This window comes from Schistocerca piceifrons, chromosome 1 (genome assembly GCF_021461385.2).
Source record: "Schistocerca piceifrons isolate TAMUIC-IGC-003096 chromosome 1, iqSchPice1.1, whole genome shotgun sequence".
Lineage (NCBI taxonomy): Eukaryota > Metazoa > Arthropoda > Insecta > Orthoptera > Acrididae > Schistocerca > Schistocerca piceifrons.
The window spans coordinates 395,536,104-395,554,264 of NC_060138.1; the positions used below are offsets into that span (position 1 = coordinate 395,536,104).

The 18,161-nt window shown below is 43.6% G+C and overlaps 1 protein-coding gene across 1 annotated transcript in view; it reads left to right on the forward strand.

The window, feature by feature from the left end:
- LOC124727359 (kinesin-like protein KIF12) overlaps positions 1 to 18,161 on the forward strand; it is a 300,689-nt gene that overhangs the window by 252,587 nt on the left and 29,941 nt on the right. Inside the window, exon 11 of the mRNA XM_047248469.1 lies at positions 756 to 957. Coding sequence (XP_047104425.1) covers positions 756 to 957 — 202 coding nt within the window. The remainder of the gene's footprint in view (positions 1 to 755; positions 958 to 18,161) is intronic.

Consider the following 18,161-nt stretch of genomic DNA (forward strand, 5'->3'; position numbering starts at 1 on the left):
ACCCCAGAAGATATTTTAGTCCATTTTCATAGTTACTTTTATTATTAATATCCACAGTGCCATACAAATGCTGAAACAGGTTGTAGATATAGTACCAACAAAAGTCACCAGATTGTGAGCTGTTAAAAAATCAAACACAACCCAAAGTTTCCCAAATTGTGATGTAAACTGTTCGAACAGTTCGAGTCGTGCTCAAACACAGCCCTACTTGAAGTAGTGAAACCTAAGCTGAAATAAAGAAGACGAATTCTCCAAAAACACAAGAGATACTAATCACAAAATGTAACTACAGATGGCGCATTTCCGATGACACCCAGTGGCTCAAATACGTCCTTCAGTTTATAGCAATTCCAGTTTCCCATGTGGCTTGCATTCACTATGAGTATCAGCAAGGCACAGGGCCAGTCACTTTGTGTGGCAGATATTAAACATACTGGGTTGCAGCTAGTTATATGGTAGACAATTATTCCCGCTTTGCAGCTGTTATGTAGTCACAGTGAGTGGTTTGCAGTCTATGGTAGTAGCAAGTCTGTACATCCCTGGTTAGCCCGTCCCTACTAACGTTAGCTTGTTACGGTTGGCTAGCTCTGGAAATAGCCCCATGTCTGCGTCTTTTGCTCAGTATCATGTCTGTGAAGTTGTTGCCAAGCTGCACAAGTAGATCCACGCTGCCAGCTCGAGTTCCCGGCCGGGGCGGAAGAGTGTGAGTTGTGTGTTGCGTGTTGCGTGTGTCGCAGGTTCGGTGGACCCGCGGTCGCCGGCGCCGGACGCGTCCGCGCTGGCCGGCATGGAGCGCGAGGAGCTGGTGGAGCTGGCGAGGCACTACGTGGCCGAGAACGCGGCGCTGCGCAGGGAGAACCTCGAGCTGTTCAGCACGCGCGAGCTGCTGCTGCGCGACCAGGAGGTCGTCTGCCGCGAGAACGAGCGACTGCTCAAGAAGCTCGAGGACGTCAACTCGTGAGTCCACACGTCCTTCTGGGCTCTTAGATGCCTCCCTTCTTTACAGCTCTGTGGTTCAGGATCTTGTGGCCGTATCACTTTCAAATTCACGCACTGTTAGGGAACCTCAGCTCTCTTAAGAGTACCATATGACCCAATCATCAGTCATCCTTGTTATCTGTTCCAGGTGGTATTAGTTTCACTTCAGGTAGTAGAAGTACCATAGCACTCACGCTTAGAAAGTACTCAGCTCTAAGATGAAAGCACATTGCTGCTTAGAGTGGTACATTAACACTAACACTGCCCAGCAGAACAATCAAGGAATGTGTCATGATGTGATGAGGCACATTACGTGGTGTAGCACCGAGATGGGCGTGTGTGGAGGTGGACCATGCCTGGAGGACACTGTTTACCTGACTGTGTTGAGACGATAGCGAAATTCCACAAAGCTATTGTCACGGTCTCGGGCTCTTTTACTTCAGTCGGACAAAGCCCATTACTTTTAATCCTCCAATGATAAATGCTGAAAATGTTTTAGAATAAGTTCTTCCAACATTGTAGCCACTGTTTAGCGTTAGACGTTTATCTTACAATTTTTTCCACTCCTGTCTACGAACTGAAACCACTGCAGCGTGCTCAAACAAAAAGTCGTCTGTCGTACTAGTTAGCCAGACTTACTCGGAGCACTGAACTCGCCTCCAACCAATCTTTAAATAAACTAGAGTGTGGGGTGTTGTGCCGTATGAACTTAACGATACATTCAGTAGCGGCTGTTCACCATACATTCAGTAGCGGGTGCTCACCATGCTTCAGAAAGGAAAGAAAGGAGCATTGAATTTAACGTCCCGTCGACATCGAGGTCATTAGAGACTGAGCATAAGCTCGGATTGTGTGAAGGATGGCGAAGGAAATCAGCCGCACCCTTTCAATGGAACCATCCCTGCAATTGCCTGGAACTATTTGGGGAAATCACGGAAAAACCTAAATAAGGATGGCAGGTGTGAACCATCATCCTCTCGAATGCAAGTCGAGTGTGTTAATCACTGCCCTGCAGAAAGAGTTATTGTGTGAGGTTTTCACACTGACCACAAATGCATTCGATCTGACAGTCACGTGAGAAAAGATAAGACGTCCAAGTGGTGGATACTTAAAACAGTGGACTCTTTCTTTCCTAAGATTACGACAAAATGCCCATCTCTCCAATTGTGGTGACAAACATTTCTTCCACAACTAGTAGGATATGTGCTGGCCAACTCCTCGTAATTTGCTGGCGCCCCAGATGTTAACTAACCCATTCATAACGGCGCATTGCTTAAAACACCCGAGAAATCTGCTTTGATAGTCTCTTTGATATCACGCAAGATATCTGTCGTAATGATGGTTTCCAGAATAAAATTTTCACTCTGCAGACGAGTGTGCGCTGATATGAAACATCCTGGCAAGTCAAAACTGTGTGCCGGACCGAGACTCGAACTCGGGACCTTTGCCTTTCGCAGGCAAGTGCTCTACCGTCTGAGCTATCCAAGCACGACTCAAGGCTCGTGTCCACAGCTCTACTTCCGCCAGTAGTTTCATAATGATGGTTTGTCACTGCATCACAGTCCTGATCATTTACTGGCAAGCAAGAAATAAATGATGAATTTGAGCTATACACCAAGCAGCAATCATAAACGCATCATGAGCACCAGGGCAAGCTTGTCTGGGTGTTGTTATGGTCTTCACTCTGAAGACTGCCTTGTTGCAGCTCTCCATGCTGCTCTATCCCGTGCAGGCCTCTTCATCTCCAAATAACTACTGCAATCTACATCCTTCCGAATCTGCTTACTGTATTCACGTTCTGGTCTGGTCCCCCTCTACGAATTTTACCTCTCAGACTTCCATCCAGTGCTAAATTGATGATCCACTGATGTCTCAAAAAGTCTCGTATCAACCGTGCCACAAATTTCTTTTCTCCCCAGTTCTATTCGGAACCTATGTTTCTGTACAAAGTTGAGCTCTTGAAGAGTGGCCTTATTCATCTGCTAGATTTCTACCCAGTGCCGGAGGACACAACACAGATTTGAAACGCTTCAACAATGTATGAAATGCAAATGACGCATGTTAGAATAGCAAACACCCCAAGTGGCCTGAGGAGCCCATGATACTAAGTGAGATGGCTCATGCGTAGATCACTGCGTTGGTATTCATGAGGACAGCGTATCAGATTCCACTCATTTGGATTAAGGTTTTCCGCACTGCTTAAGTCGAATGATTCCTTTGCAAACGGACATCGCCAGTTTCCTTCCTAATCCTTAACCAAGACGACCTAATGATCTTGTCGTCGATGGGAGGTTCCATCCTGCATGAAGGTGTAGGCAGCTGGTGTACTATGACTTGTCGATCTCCAGGAGAGCTGGCATTGTGTCACATAGCTGTTGATTGCCTGCGTGATGCTCTTATCTGCGGATCTTTTGTACCTGTGGCGTTATAGGGAATGTTCAGAGCGGCTTAAACCACATCCTGCCCACCCCTTCCTTCTTAATCGCCCTCCATATAAATTCGCATCCTTGTGCTCGATGCAATGCTGTCTTCAGATGCTAATGCAGAGTCTTTTGTCTGTAGTGATTAGACTGCAGAGGTGGCGTACTTTCTTTGCCTTTCTGAGTCTCCCAGAACGCTGCAGTTTAACAGGAGATCCGTTTGTTGGTAACAGGTAGGGATTTAAATGGAAGGAAAATTGGGTTCAACGTCTCGTCGACATCGAGATCAATAGAGATGGAGCACAAGAACTGTTATGTCAAGAATGGAAGGAAATCGGCGGTTCCCTTTTCAAAGGAACTATCCCAGCATTTGCCTAAAGTGATTTAGGCAACTCACGGAAGTCCTAAATCTGGATGACCAGATGTGGGTTTGAAGGAGGGCGTTTAAGCTGCTCCGCTCAAATGTCTCAGGTCCTCGGGAAGTTGGCGACGTCCTTCAGATTTCAATCAGCACAACACCTGTAAACAGCGCCTGTCCATTTTCTGTGGCTTTTGGGGAAAGTCTCATGATGACAACGTCTTGCTTAATGGGAGTCCTACTTTTCATAGTTGCAGGCCCAGAGTGTTACAGTCGTTTAAATACCGCTAATTGGTTACTTTCACCATCAGTTTTGTGCTCTTACAATAGTATTCCCGCCCCCATAAACCTTGGATCTTCCCGCTGGTGGAGAGGCTAGCGTGCCTCAGTGATACAGATAAACGTGCTGTAGGTGCAACCATAGTGGAGAGGTATCTGTTGAAAGAACAGACAAATATGTGGTTCCTGGAGGGGGACAGCAGCCTTTTTAGTAGTTGCAGGGGTAACAGTCCGGATGATTGACTGATCTGGCCTTGTAACATCAACCAAAACGGCGTTGCTGTGATGGTAGTGCGAACGCCTAAAAGCAAGGGGAAAGTACAGCCATAAATTTTCCCGAAAGCATACAGCTCTAGTGTATCGTTAAATGATGATGGCATCCCATGGGTAAAATATTCCGGAGGTAAAATAGTCCACCATTCGGATCTTCGGGCAGTGACTACTCAGGAGAACGTCGTTATCAGGAGAAACAAAACTGACTTTCTACCGATCAGAGAGTGAAACGTTAGATGCCTTAACCTCGCAGGTAGATTGAAAAGTTTAAAAAGGGATATGGATAGTTTAAAGTCAGATATAGTGGCAACTGGTGAAGTTAGGTGGCAGAAGAAACAGGATTTCTAGTCAGATGAACACAGGGCTATAAATACAAAATCAATTAGGGGTAATGCTGGAGTAGGTTTAATAATGAATAAAAAAATAGGAATGCGGATAAGCCATTATGTACGGCATAGTGAACGCATTGTTTTAGCCAAGATAGACATGAAGACCACACCCGCCACAATAGTACAAGCTTATATGTCAATTAGCTCTACAGATGACGAAGGGATTGAAGAAATGAATGATAAGATAATTGAAATTATTCAGGTAGCTAAGGGAGTCGAAAGTTAAATAGTCATGTGGGACTGGAATTCGTTTGCAAGAAAAGGAAGGGAAGGATAAGCAGTAGGTGAATATGGACTGGGGGAAAGGAGTGAAAGAGGAAGCCGTGTGGTAAAATTTTGCACAGAGCATAAATTAATCATAGCTAACACTTGGTTCAAGAATCATGAATGGAGGCTGTATACGTGAAAGAGACCTGGCGACACCGGAAGACTTCATATTGATTATATAACGATAAGACAGAGATTTCGGAACCAGATATTAAATTTTAAGACATATCCAGGGGCAGATGTGGACTCTGACTACAATTTATTGGTTATAAACTGTGCATTAAAACTGAAGAAACTGCAAAAAGGTAGGAATTTAAGGAGATGGGACCTGGACAAACTGATAGAACCAGAGGTTGTATAGAGTTTCAGAGAAAACATTAGGGAACGATTAACAAGAACAGGGGAAAGGAATACAGTAGAAGAACAATGGGTAGCTTTGAGAGATGAAACAGTGAAGGCAGCAGAGGATCAAGTTGGTAAAAAGAGGAGGGCTAATAGAAATCTATGGGTAACACAAGAGATATTGAATTTAATTCATGAAAGCAGAAAATAAAAAAAATTCGGTGAGGAAGCAGGCGCAAGGTAATACAAAATTCTAAAAAGTTAGATCGACAAGAATTGTAAAATGCTAAGCAAGAATGGCTAGAGGACAACAGTAAGGGTATAGAAGCATGTATCACTAGGGGTAAGATAGATGCTTCCTACAGGAAAATTAAAGAGACCTTCGGATATCAAGGGCTCAGATGGAAAACCAGTCCTAAGCAGAGAAGGAAAAGTAGAAAGGTGGAAGGAATATATAGAGGGTCTATATAAGGGAGATGTACTTGAGGGCAATATTGCGGATATGGAAGAGGATGTAGATGAACATGAAATGGGGGATATGATACTGCGTGAAGAATTTGACAGAGCACTGAAAGACCTAAGTGGAAACAAGGCCCTGGGAGTAGACAACATTCCGGTAGAACTACTGATAGTCTTGGGAGAGCCAGACATGACAAAATTCTGGTGATCAGGATGTATGAGACAGGTGAAATACTCTTAGACTTCAAGAAGAATATAATAATTCAAATTCCAAAGAAAGCAGGTGCTGATGGGTGTGAAAATCACCCAACTATCAGTTTAATAAGTCATAGTTGCAAAATACTAACACCAATTATTTGCAGAAGACTAGAAAAACTGGTAGAAGCTGACTTTGGGGAAGATCAGTTTGGATTCCGAAGAAATGTAGGAACAGGCTTGCAACAGCCCCTCTGACGTAATTTAGAAGATAGTGTATGGATGGCAAATCTATGTTTATAGCATTTGTGGGCTTGAAGAAAGTTTTTGACAATGTTGACTGAAATACTCTCTTTGAAATTCTGTAGGTAGCAGTGATAAAATACAGGTAGCAAAACGCTATTTATGACTTGTACAGAAACCAGATGGCAGTTGGAAGAGTAGAGGGACTTGAAAGGGAAGCAGTAATCGAGTCAAGGTTGTAGCCTACAGCCGATTTAGTCAATCTGTATATTGAGCAAGCAGTAAAGGAGACAAAAGAAGAATTTCAGGTAAGAATTAAAGATCAGGGAGAATACAAAAATACTTTGAGGTTTGTTGAAAACATTGTAATTCTGTCAGAGACAGTAAAGGACTTGGAAGACAGTTAAACAGAATGAACAGTGCCTTGGAAGGAGGACACAAGATGAACAGCAACAAAAGCAAAACAACGATAATGAAATATAGTCACATTAAATCTGGTAATGTTGAGGGAATTAGATTAGGAAACGGGACACTTAAAGTAGTAGATGAGTTTTGTTATTTGGGTAGCATAATAACTGATGATGGCTGAAGTAGAAAGAATATAAAATGTAGACTGGCAATGGCAAGTTTTAGAAAAGAAATTTGTTAACATGGAATACTGATTTAAGAGTTAGAAGTCTTTTCTGAAGGTATTTGTCTGGAGTGTAGCCATGTATTGAAATGAAACATGGATGATAAACATTTTATACAGGAAGAGAATAGAGGCTTTTCGAATGTGGTGCTGCAGAAGAATGCTGAAGATTAGATGAGTAGATCATTCAACTAAGGAGGAGGTACTGAATAGAATTAGGGAGAAAAGAATTTTGTGGCACAACATGGCTAGAAGACGGGATCGGTTGGTAGGACACACTCTGAGGCATCAAGGGCTCACCAGTTTAGTACTGGAGGGAAGCATGGTAGGAGGTAAAAATCGTAGAGGGAGACCAAGAGATGAATACACTAAACAGATTCAGAAGAATGCAGGTTGCAATAGGTACTCGGAGATGAAGAGGCTTGCACGGGATAGAGCACCATGGAGAGCTGCATCGAACCACTCTTTGGACTGAAGACAACAACATTATCGAATTACAATTGTAAGGTTCGTGTCTGATCAACAACAACTGTTTAAGTTGTAAATAACTTTGGTTTAATGTTGCAAACTTATCACAGAAATACACGCATTTACACAGTTTACGATGTGACAATGTTATGACAGTTGTCAAACGAACGCATCTTGTCCTCAGAAAGTCAAATAATCCTAAACACAACAATGGTAAATTTTAACTGGAAGTTTCTTTACAAAATTACTCTTACAACTACGTCATGATGTTGGCCAGTACTACGATAAATCATCCGATTCCAGTTCAAAGTTCGGTACTATTTAGGATGACAATCAAGTCTATGGAGGATGGTTAGTTTTGTGACAAGTCGATCAAAAGATTGTCCAAGGTCGCTCGAGTTTACAGTGGATGCAAGCTGGCAAGTTTACGACTCGGCGCGCAGTATTTACCTTAGCTGTGATGAGCTGTCATCTGCATGGCTACTCTCGCCCACTGAAATTCCTATAAAATCTAATTAATCCTTTGCTGATTTTTTTTCAGCAGAAATTCTGCATGTTTCTCATGATGCGAGGAAACATACACTCATCCCTAACCTTGAAGTATGGCGATATGCACGCGCGTGGCTGGAGCAGCATGCATATTAAAATGCTCTCTCAGTCCTCACAACTAACTGGCTGGTTCGTTTCTCCGCAGTGGGAGCTCAACGATGATACAGCTAATATCTAGCTGAATGTCAGCCGCAGTGAACGCAGTGTTCACTCCAATTTCTCCTCTGTATCGTACAGAGCGTAATGCGCCAGTTCGGAGAAGAGTCCACGAAATTTTCGCTCTCGTCTTTCTCGTAGCTGAACTGTCTCCCCACCTGGGTTCTTTCGTTCTCCACGCCACGGTTTTTTTCGACCAATAGGAGCAGTCCTCTTATTTTGTGGGAACTCTCTCTACCAATCGCAAGGGCCCCTACCATTGAATTGCGTCTAAATCTCTGCACTTTACTCTTTCCTACTTCGTTTCCGCCAGTCGGACGTTTCGTGTCCGCTCACATGTGTACCATTCGCTGTTCACGTGATCAACTGCATCTATCCATTTGGAATTCCGAAACGCAGTTTTCTAAAGCTTCTTTCTGTCCTTCTTCTGGTGGCCCGTTACTCGCTCTGCAGTATGCGTCCTCCAACAGCGCGGTTGAGAACTGCTGGACGGTCGTTGGTGCATGTGGGCGTGGTGCAATACTTCTCCCACACGTATGTTAGGGTTTTTAAGTCGGTTGAACAGGTTCGCCGAATACACTGTCGTTCCAAGAGCTCCTCCGCCAGCGCCAATCGATGCGGTCGCGCACCGCCATCCATAAAAATGAAGTCAGCGCCGAATGCACGCCTGAAAACACGCTCATGGAGAAGGTGTACAGTGTCACGTTAACGTTGAACGGTGAGTGCGCCGTGTTCAAACATCTGGAGGTCATTACGCCCATGCAACACCATATCTCCTCACGCCGTAGCACCTGTACCACCAAATCGATCACGTTCGACAATGTCCCTGGGTGCATTACATGTTTCCATCTCTCAGCGTACAAGGATATATAAAGCACTCAGGAACGTCATCGAACATAATCGATTTGATGCTGCATGTGTTATGGTATGGGGAGGCATAGTGTAGCATGACCTCCAGAGTTTTGAACACGCTACACTCACTGGTCAACGTTATGGTGGCACTGTACTTCTTCCTTGTATGCATCTTTTCGGAGGTGTATTGAGCCCTGGCTTCATTTTTATGGATGACAATGCGCAGCCGCATCGGACAGCGCAAGTGGAAGAGTTCTTGGAATAGCAGTATATTCGGCAAACGGGCTGGCGTTTCCGTTCACCTGAGTCAAAACCCATCGCTTGCGTGCGAGATGCCTTGAGCAGACGTGTGCAATACGTCCACATGCACCAACGACCATCCACCAGTTGTCCATTGAATTGATGGAGGAATATAACGCCCTACCACAAGTATTTCGCACCAAACTTTAGGGGAGTTAGAGCGGAATAAAATTATTTTTTCACATTTTCAGATTTTTTCTCATTATAAAATTTGCAATTTTCCGAATAAAGTAATATATGTTTCACTTATAAACTCACATGGGAAGTACTTTATTTTATTTTATTAAATACACTCCTGGAAATTGAAATAAGAACACCGTGAATTCATTGTCCCAGGAAGGGGAAACTTTATTGACACATTCCTGGGGTCAGATACATCACATGATCACACTGACAGAACCACAGGCACATAGACACAGGCAACAGAGCATGCACAATGTCGGCACTAGTACAGTGTATATCCACCTTTCGCAGCAATGCAGGCTGCTATTCTCCCATGGAGACGATCGTAGAGATGCTGGATGTAGTCCTGTGGAACGGCTTGCCATGCCGTTTCCACCTGGCGCCTCAGTTGGACCAGCGTTCGTGCTGGACGTGCAGACCGCGTGAGACGACGCTTCATCCAGTCCCAAACATGCTCAATGGGGGACAGATCCGGAGATCTTGCTGGCCAGGGTAGTTGACTTACACCTTCTAGAGCACGATGGGTGGCACGGGATACATGCGGACGTGCATTGTCCTGTTGGAACAGCAAGTTCCCTTGCCGGTCTAGGAATGGTAGAACGATGGGTTCGATGACGGTTTGGATGTACCGTGCACTATTCAGTGTCCCCTCGACGATCACCAGTGGTGTACGGCCAGTGTAGGAGATCGCTCCCCACACCATGATGCCGGGTGTTGGCCCTCTATGCCTCGGTCGTATGCAGTCCTGATTGTGGCGCTCACCTGCACGGCGCCAAACACGCATACGACCATCATTGGCACCAAGGCAGAAGCGACTCTCATCGCTGAAGACGACACGTCTCCATTCGTCCCTCCATTCACGCCTGTCGCGACATCACTGGAGGCGGGCTGCACGATGTTGGGGCGTGAGCGGAAGACGGCCTAACGGTGTGCGGGACCGTAGCCCAGCTTCATGGAGACGGTTGCGAATGGTCCTCGCCGATACCCCAGGAGCAACAGTGTCCCTAATTTGCTGGGAAGTGGCGGTGCGGTCCCCTACGGCACTGCGTAGGATCCTACGGTCTTGGCGTGCATCCGTGCGTCGCTGCGGTCCGGTCCCAGGTCGACGGGCACGTGCACCTTCCGCCGACCACTGGCGACAACATCGATGTACTGTGGAGACCTCACGCCCCACGTGTTGAGCAATTCGGCGGTACGTCCACCCGGCCTCCCGCATGCCCACTATACGCCCTCGCTCAAAGTCCGTCCGTCAACTGCACATACGGTTCACGTCCACGCTGTCGCGGCATGCTACCAGTGTTAAAGACTGCGATGGAGCTCCGTATGCCACGGCAAACTGGCTGACACTGACGGCGGCGGTGCACAAATGCTGCGCAGCTAGCGCCATTCGACGGCCAACACCGCGGTTCCTGGTGTGTCCGCTGTGCCGTGCGTGTGATCATTGCTTGTACAGCCCTCTCGCAGTGTCCGGAGCAAGTATGGTGGGTCTGACACACCGGTGTCAATGTGTTCTTTTTTCCATTTCCAGGAGTGTATAATCTGCACCGGTTGGCAACGTTAAAATTTTTACGTGCATTACTTCAAGATCTAATAAAATCGGTAATTTTTTATATAGAAGGCTATGGATTGCTGTGTCATAAAGGTTAAATTACGTGTTTGTTACGGGAGGATGGGCACCGTGTTGAGGAAGTTGAAAGAAAGTTTGAGAGACAAGAAACTTCCTGATGGTAAAACCATAAGAGGCAGGCTGACAGACAAAATGATTGATGAACTACAGCAGTATCATGGGATGGCCATTAGAAATAAGACTGAGGATTTGTTGAAAATGAAGCAGGCAGTATGGACTACCTTCTTCCATAGATTGTCAACTAACGAAAAACCACTACACCAACTTTGCCCTCCTGGACCTGTCTCATGGTGTAATTACCGCAATGCCCAGAACTCAAACGATTCATACAGCCATAAACATTCCATCCCAGCAGCAGTCACGGATATCATAAGATCTATTTACAGAGATCTGGCAAATCCTGAATTACTGAAGAAGTGTCACACTCAAAATCCCAGTGAATCGTTCAATAATCTTATATGGACTCGCTTACCAAAAAATGTTTTTGTTGGAATGAAGACACTAAAGTGGGGGATCAGTGATACTGTTATTGCTTTTGATGACAGCAACATGGGTAGGGTGAAATTGCTACAGCATATGAGAATTAATACTGGAGCAAACTACATCAGAGAACTTGAACGGATGGACAAGGTTCGCATTGAAAAAGCAGAGTATGCAGCACAGTTGGCCACTAAGGAGTCCAGAAAGAAGAAAACAAGAAAAAACTTGGAAAAATATCAAGAGGATGAGATAAAGTGCGGTGCATGGTGCTTCTGAGTGTCTAAAAATAAAAAATTAAGCATATATTAATTGGGTTACGGTCTTTTGAAACTTTACAAGCCGTTCCTGAAAATTTACATTTTCTGTTGCATTTTTCCCTAAGTCGCAGTAACCACTTGGAGTAGAATATTCAAATTTTCGGGGAGTAATAACATACATATCCTGAATCTGCTGAACTAAAAGAAGAACATAATGTTACGTATAATTAAAATTATGTAGGATAACGTACACAAAAGTACACAAAATTTTAACCGCGTAATTAAAAGTTGTATTTCCGATATCAGTGGCTGAAATGCAATTATTGTAGTTCAGTAGATTCGGAATATACAGTTTAATGTCCTGTAAAAGTTTCATATCAATGGTTACCGTGGTTCCTGAAACACAGTGAAGCCAAGTCACTAAATTTAACATTGTCGGGACAGGGCTTTCTAACTCCTCTTAAACTAATATGGCAGCCCGTTGCAGAGCTTCTATCGCCGTTCTTGATGATCACACACCATGTCCCGCCAATTGTAATGTCTAGGAAACCATCAAGAATAGCGGTGACTTTAGTGTAATTATTGTCTTTGAATAAAAATGTCATTTCTGTTGGTCTCACTGCTTCATTAGCCTTCGGTACTATACTGTGGCAGTTCTTTCTGTGTATGGTCCAAGTTTCATCGAGTTTTGTTAGTTGTCAGTGGCACAACATGCGGAAGTTACTTTTGCACAGCAGTGTATATTAACGGTCTAGTAGGTAACGTTTGGGGCACCACGAGGCTATTGTCGTACGAAACTGTTGTCTATAAGAAGGTTACAACGCCAGAAGACTATAGCGATATGCAGGAAAACTTTCAGAGCATCGACGATCAATGTAAGGACTGGCAGTTCACCTTGAACGTAAATAAATGTAACGTATTGACCATAAAAAATAGTTCAAATGGCCCTGAGCACTATGGGACTTAACTGTTGTGGTAATCAGTCCCCTAGAGCTTAGAACTACTTAAACCTAACTAACCTAAGGACGTCACACACATCCATGGCCGAGGCAGGATTCGAACCTGCGACCGTAGCGATCACGCGGTTCCAGACTGAAGCGCCTAGAACCGCACGGCCACACTGGCCGGCTATTGCGCATAAATACGCGGAAAGATCCATTACTATTCGATTATACTACTGGCGTCACGCAGAGCAATAAAACACGTGAAATATCTGAGTTTAACAGTACAGAGCAATATGAAGTGAAACGACCACATTAAACTAGTTTTACGAAAAACTTTTATAGGCTGACAAGGAATCCCTTGAATGCTTGGTCGCTACTTCAGTCTTCAGTAATTCTCATTTGAAAGCGTTGTGTTAACAGTTATGACAGGAAAAATACTAGCTGCTAATGCCTCACCACCTGTGTCAGGAGGGTGTTTGGGAGGTGCAGAGATCAACCTTCTATGGCATGTATGTATTACACCTCACAATATGGACGTCGTCGATATCCAAGAATTGTTCAAAACAAGCCATTAACTTGCACCATGAACAGCATATGCAAAACGTCACGCCACTGTGATCGCAAAGGTTCTCACCGTCAAGATCGAAAGCAAACTCCTTGGGAGTTACAACCCATACCGGACGTTCAGCTATGTACGCACAGTTAAAGAATGCATGTAGAATTATATTGGTGTAATGGGATGATGAGAACTGATGGAATGTGTTGGTTAGGCTGTCTGTGAGAGAGCACCTCAAGTTCCTGCTGCTAATAAGGCGAGTATACCATTCGTTTGTTATATGTTTTTACAAGCTTCTAACAGGACCTACCTCAGTAATGGGTAGAAACTGTGATTGCTGTGTACAGATGAGACATGAGTTGGTGACCCTTCGCTCACAGCTCCAGGTGGTGTTGGCTTCTGTCAAACAGCTTGAGGCTGCTGCCAAGGGGCATCACTGTGGGGGGATGGACACGAGGATGCGAGAGACATCCACAGCTCGGCCACCCCAGGTAATGCGCCTGCACTGAGGTTGGTGCCTCACCCATTGACGAGTGGGAGATCATTCCAAAGTCTGCCAGGTAGCGAAAGACTTTCCGAGGGGCTGATTGTTGGTCCTACCTGGTTTGTTTGATGAACAGGTTTTGGACATTTTCTGTGGCTGACAAAGTGGCCAGATGCAGTCGTCCACCCTGTCCCAGAGTCTGGGCATTCACAGAGGGTGGGATTGCTGGTAGTTGGGAGCTCCAACGTTAGGCTCGTAATGGGGCGCCTTAGGAACATGGCTGCTAAGGAGGGGAAGGAAGCCAGTGTGCAGTCCATGTGCATATCACGAGGAGTCATTGCAGGTGTGCAAAGGGTGCTTCAGGATGCCATGAAGAGCACAGGGTGCAGCCAACTGCGATGGTGGCTCATGTTGGTACCAATGACATTTGTCGCTTTGGATCAGAGGAGATTCTCTCTGGTTTCTGGAGGCTATCAGAAATGGTAAAGACTGCCCGTCTTGCTTGCGAAGTTAAGGTGGAGCTCACCATCTGCATCATCATTGACAGAACCGACTGTGGTCCTTTGGTGCAGAGCCGAGTGGAGGTTCTGAATCAGAGGCTCAGGTGGTTCTGTGACAGTGTAGGCTGCAGATTCCTTGACTTGCGCCGTCGGGTGGTTGGTTTCTGGGTTCCGCTTAATAGGTCAGGAGCCCACTACACACAGGAAGCGGCTGAATGCCGGACATTTGCCACGCCAGACAATTTCTACGCCGGGCATTTGCCACACTTGCCCCTTCGCCAGGTATCTTGAGTAGCGATCCCTCAGGTAAGGGATTCCCTTCCCCGCACTACCTCTGTCCGCTTTCAAACCGCCGTGTCCACATCTTACTCGATACAACCAGTATGTAAGGGACCTCCTTCTTCGACATCTTGGCCAAATGCAGGGCTTCTTTTCCGAAATCGAAATATTTATAACTTTTGGGAAACGAAAGCTATACCGACGATTATGTCAGTATGTAATTAGTTCTGCCAAGTATAAATATAGATTCCTCTGTCTGTACGGTAGCTTCCTTTCACGCTTACTGATTGCGATAGAAACAGTCCATCGGCATGGGAGCAACAGGAAAGGAACGATGTAACGAGAATGCGAATGTACGCTAATCATTTCTTTTTGATCACTGTATTTGTGCCTACATTCATTACTACAACTGCATACCCAAAAGACAATAGGGAAAGAATAAATGGCTATGTGAATGTTTGAAAAGAAGAACGACATGCTCCATATTAATTTACTCTCTAAAACATTAGTTAATAAAGTGTAGCGGGACAATGTTCAAAACATAACTGAAAACACGGTCACTAAATAGAGATAAGAACGGCTATGATTGACATGGCATCTAAAGTCGACTTACAATTTTAAAATGTTAGAAATAAGGAAATGAAGTAACACAGAATGCTACACTTGGAACGTACTTTGTTGTTCTACATTGTTTAGCTCTGGTATTTACAGGGTCACAGAGAAAGCATCTTAGGTTCTGGAGGGAAAAGCCTTAATTGTAATTATCTGCACTACAACAGAAAGAAGAAGGAAAAATAATGTCAGCTCACAATCGACTTTGAAGCAGATAGTTCCTGTGACATAGTATGGTCAGAGGTTATATTCGACAACGGTAATAAATTAATAACTGGCTCCTTTTACCGCCCCCCCCCCCCCCTGTCTCAGATGAAACAGTTGCTGAACAGTTCAAAGAAAACTTGAGTCTCATCACCCTACTCATACAATTATAGTTGGCAGTTACTTCAATCTACCTTCCGCATGTTGACAAAAACACAGTTTCATACACTATTGTAAATAGAAAACAACTTCTGTAATTGTTCTAAATGCTTTTTTTAAAATTATTTTTAACAATTAGTTGACGAGGCCATTCCAATTGTAAATGGTTACGAAAACACACTTGACCTCTTAGCCACAAATAATCCTGAGCATCACGACGGATACAGGGATTAGTAAACATGCATTCGTAGCGAGGCTCACTTCCGTAACAAAGAAATTCACCAAAACTAAACGCGAAATATATCTATTTATAAAAGCAGCTAAAAATTCCGGTGACGTCTTTCTAAGAGATAGGCTCCAATCCTTCCAAACTATGTAAATGAAGACCATATGTGGCTTAAGTTCAAAGAAATAGTATCAACAGCACTCGAGATATTCATACTAAATAAATTAATAACAGACGGAACTGATCCCCCATGGTACACAAAACACGACAGAAAGCTGTTGCAGGACCACCGCAAAAGGCACGTATAATTTAGACGAACGCAAAATCTCCAAGATTGGTGAAGTTTTACTGAGGCTCGAAATTTGGTGCGGATTTCAATGCGAGATACATTTAATAGTTTCCACAACGAAACTCGCTCTAGAAATGTGGCGGAAAATCCAAAGAGATACTGGTCCCATGTTAAGCAAACCAGCGGAGAGGCTCAGTAAGTACCTTTACTGCGCGACAGCAACGGCAATGTTACTGATGACAGTGCCACTAAAGTGGAGTTAGTAAATGCATTTTCCGAAATTCCTTCACCAAAGAAGACGAAGTAAATATTCCAGAATTCGAAATGAGAACAGCTGCAAACATAATTTAGAAGTAGATATCCCTGGAGTTACAAAACAACTGAAATTACACTGTCAGTAACAGAGGAAATAATCAAATATCTTTTCAAAAAGTCTCTAATGTATAAGAAAAGTAGGTCTAATACATTTGTTTCTGATGTTCTTTAGTAACAATTAATTTTCAGTAGTAAGCTCCTTGCTTTTACTGACCTGTTTAAAGATAATCAACAATTTAGTAAAAAATTTTAATTTTTAAACGACTATATCTAAATGTACTTATGTAGATTTACATCTACTATAAATATTTGCAGCTAAACTTAAATAAAAAATATTTGAGGTGCCAAAATTGTCAACCTTAGGATCAGATCAGTTCTGGGATGTCAATTTTAGGTGCAATTCAAAGGTTCAGTTTCCATTTGCTTTTACAAAAGCGTATACTATCAGTTTAACAAACCATGATATTTTAGATGATAGTTGCGATTCTGAAGCTTCAGAAAATTATTTTAGAACTCACAACTATTTAATAGTATGGCCATAATATTGGAAGGTAGAAAAAAGTTATCTTAACGTGACAACAGTAGGGATACTTTTGTGAGGCTTGAAACACTTTTTAATTTTTACATTAAAGGCTGATTCGCATCACACTTTGCACAGGCTTTGGACCTTGAAAATGATAAATGACCATCTACCATTCTGGCGTGTGTAAAATCAGCCTAAACACGCTGAACTAATGTACGCTCTATTTACAATTACAACTTAATATTAGCTCCTATAATGCTGCTTCAGTGTTTTAATCATTTTATCTCAGTAATCTGCGAGGACTCAGTGGTCTTAATAGTTTTTTAATACATTATTTTTAACGTATTTTAGCCCAGTTTCTGAATATGGGCAATGGCTTTCAAGCATGCCTAATGTTGCCAGTCACTTCATAATTCTTTACGATTCTCTCTATCCTGTCGTCCAGCTTCAAGTACTTCTTCTTCCTCTTCTTACCTTCAAGATTCATTTCCAATTTCATGTACATGCAGTTTGTGAGCTCTGCTTCCTTTTTGAAGCACTCCACCAAATAGTTGATTCTAGTGTGAGGGTTTCCAATAATAGGCCTACTATTTATTTTGTTGTGCCACCCTTCAACAGCATTCGTCGTTCGGTGCCTTTTTCCGTAACAGTCCCACATTTCTATTGCGATATCCTCATTCTCTAGCCATTTATCCACAAAGTAGTCAAAAAATTGAGAGAACCTTCCGTTATCAGGAGCTTCTGCATGAATCTCAATCCATCCATTGCTTACGTCCTCCGGTTTTACAACTGCCAGCGCTGCACACATGCTGACGTGAAGTCTTAAATCCTCGTTCTAGTTGTTCTCTACAGTTAGACCGAGAACTCGAATTCTTCTCCATAAACTCTTCTCCATATGGAAATAGAATCCGTTTATTTCAGTTGTGGGAAAAACTTGACGAATGGCCAGTATCACAGCTGCCTCAATGTCCACCTTTACTTCTTTAGGACACCACTCAGAGACTGCCTGTTTTATCAGCGAAACAGACGAAAATATGTGTCTTTTTTCTTATTAGGGAGCAGTGCAAATACAGTAGGAAGAATGTTTTTTCTTTAATATGGCCTCCTAAGTCTACGTGTATGGTGTAGATCTGTGCAAACTGCTTGCTGCATCCCTTAAATGCTCCATCCATAAAAAAATGGGAACATGTTGTTAAACTTTGTTTTCCTTTGCTTCCACTAAAAATAATTATTCTCACCTCTAATCTATCGTCTTCCAAAAGAAAACTACTGCCATCTCCCATTTTTAATAGATCTTCATGAAGATCAATTTCGTAAGAGTTCTTAGGCTCTTGTTGGTTCCCCCGCTCTTGACTCCATCAACG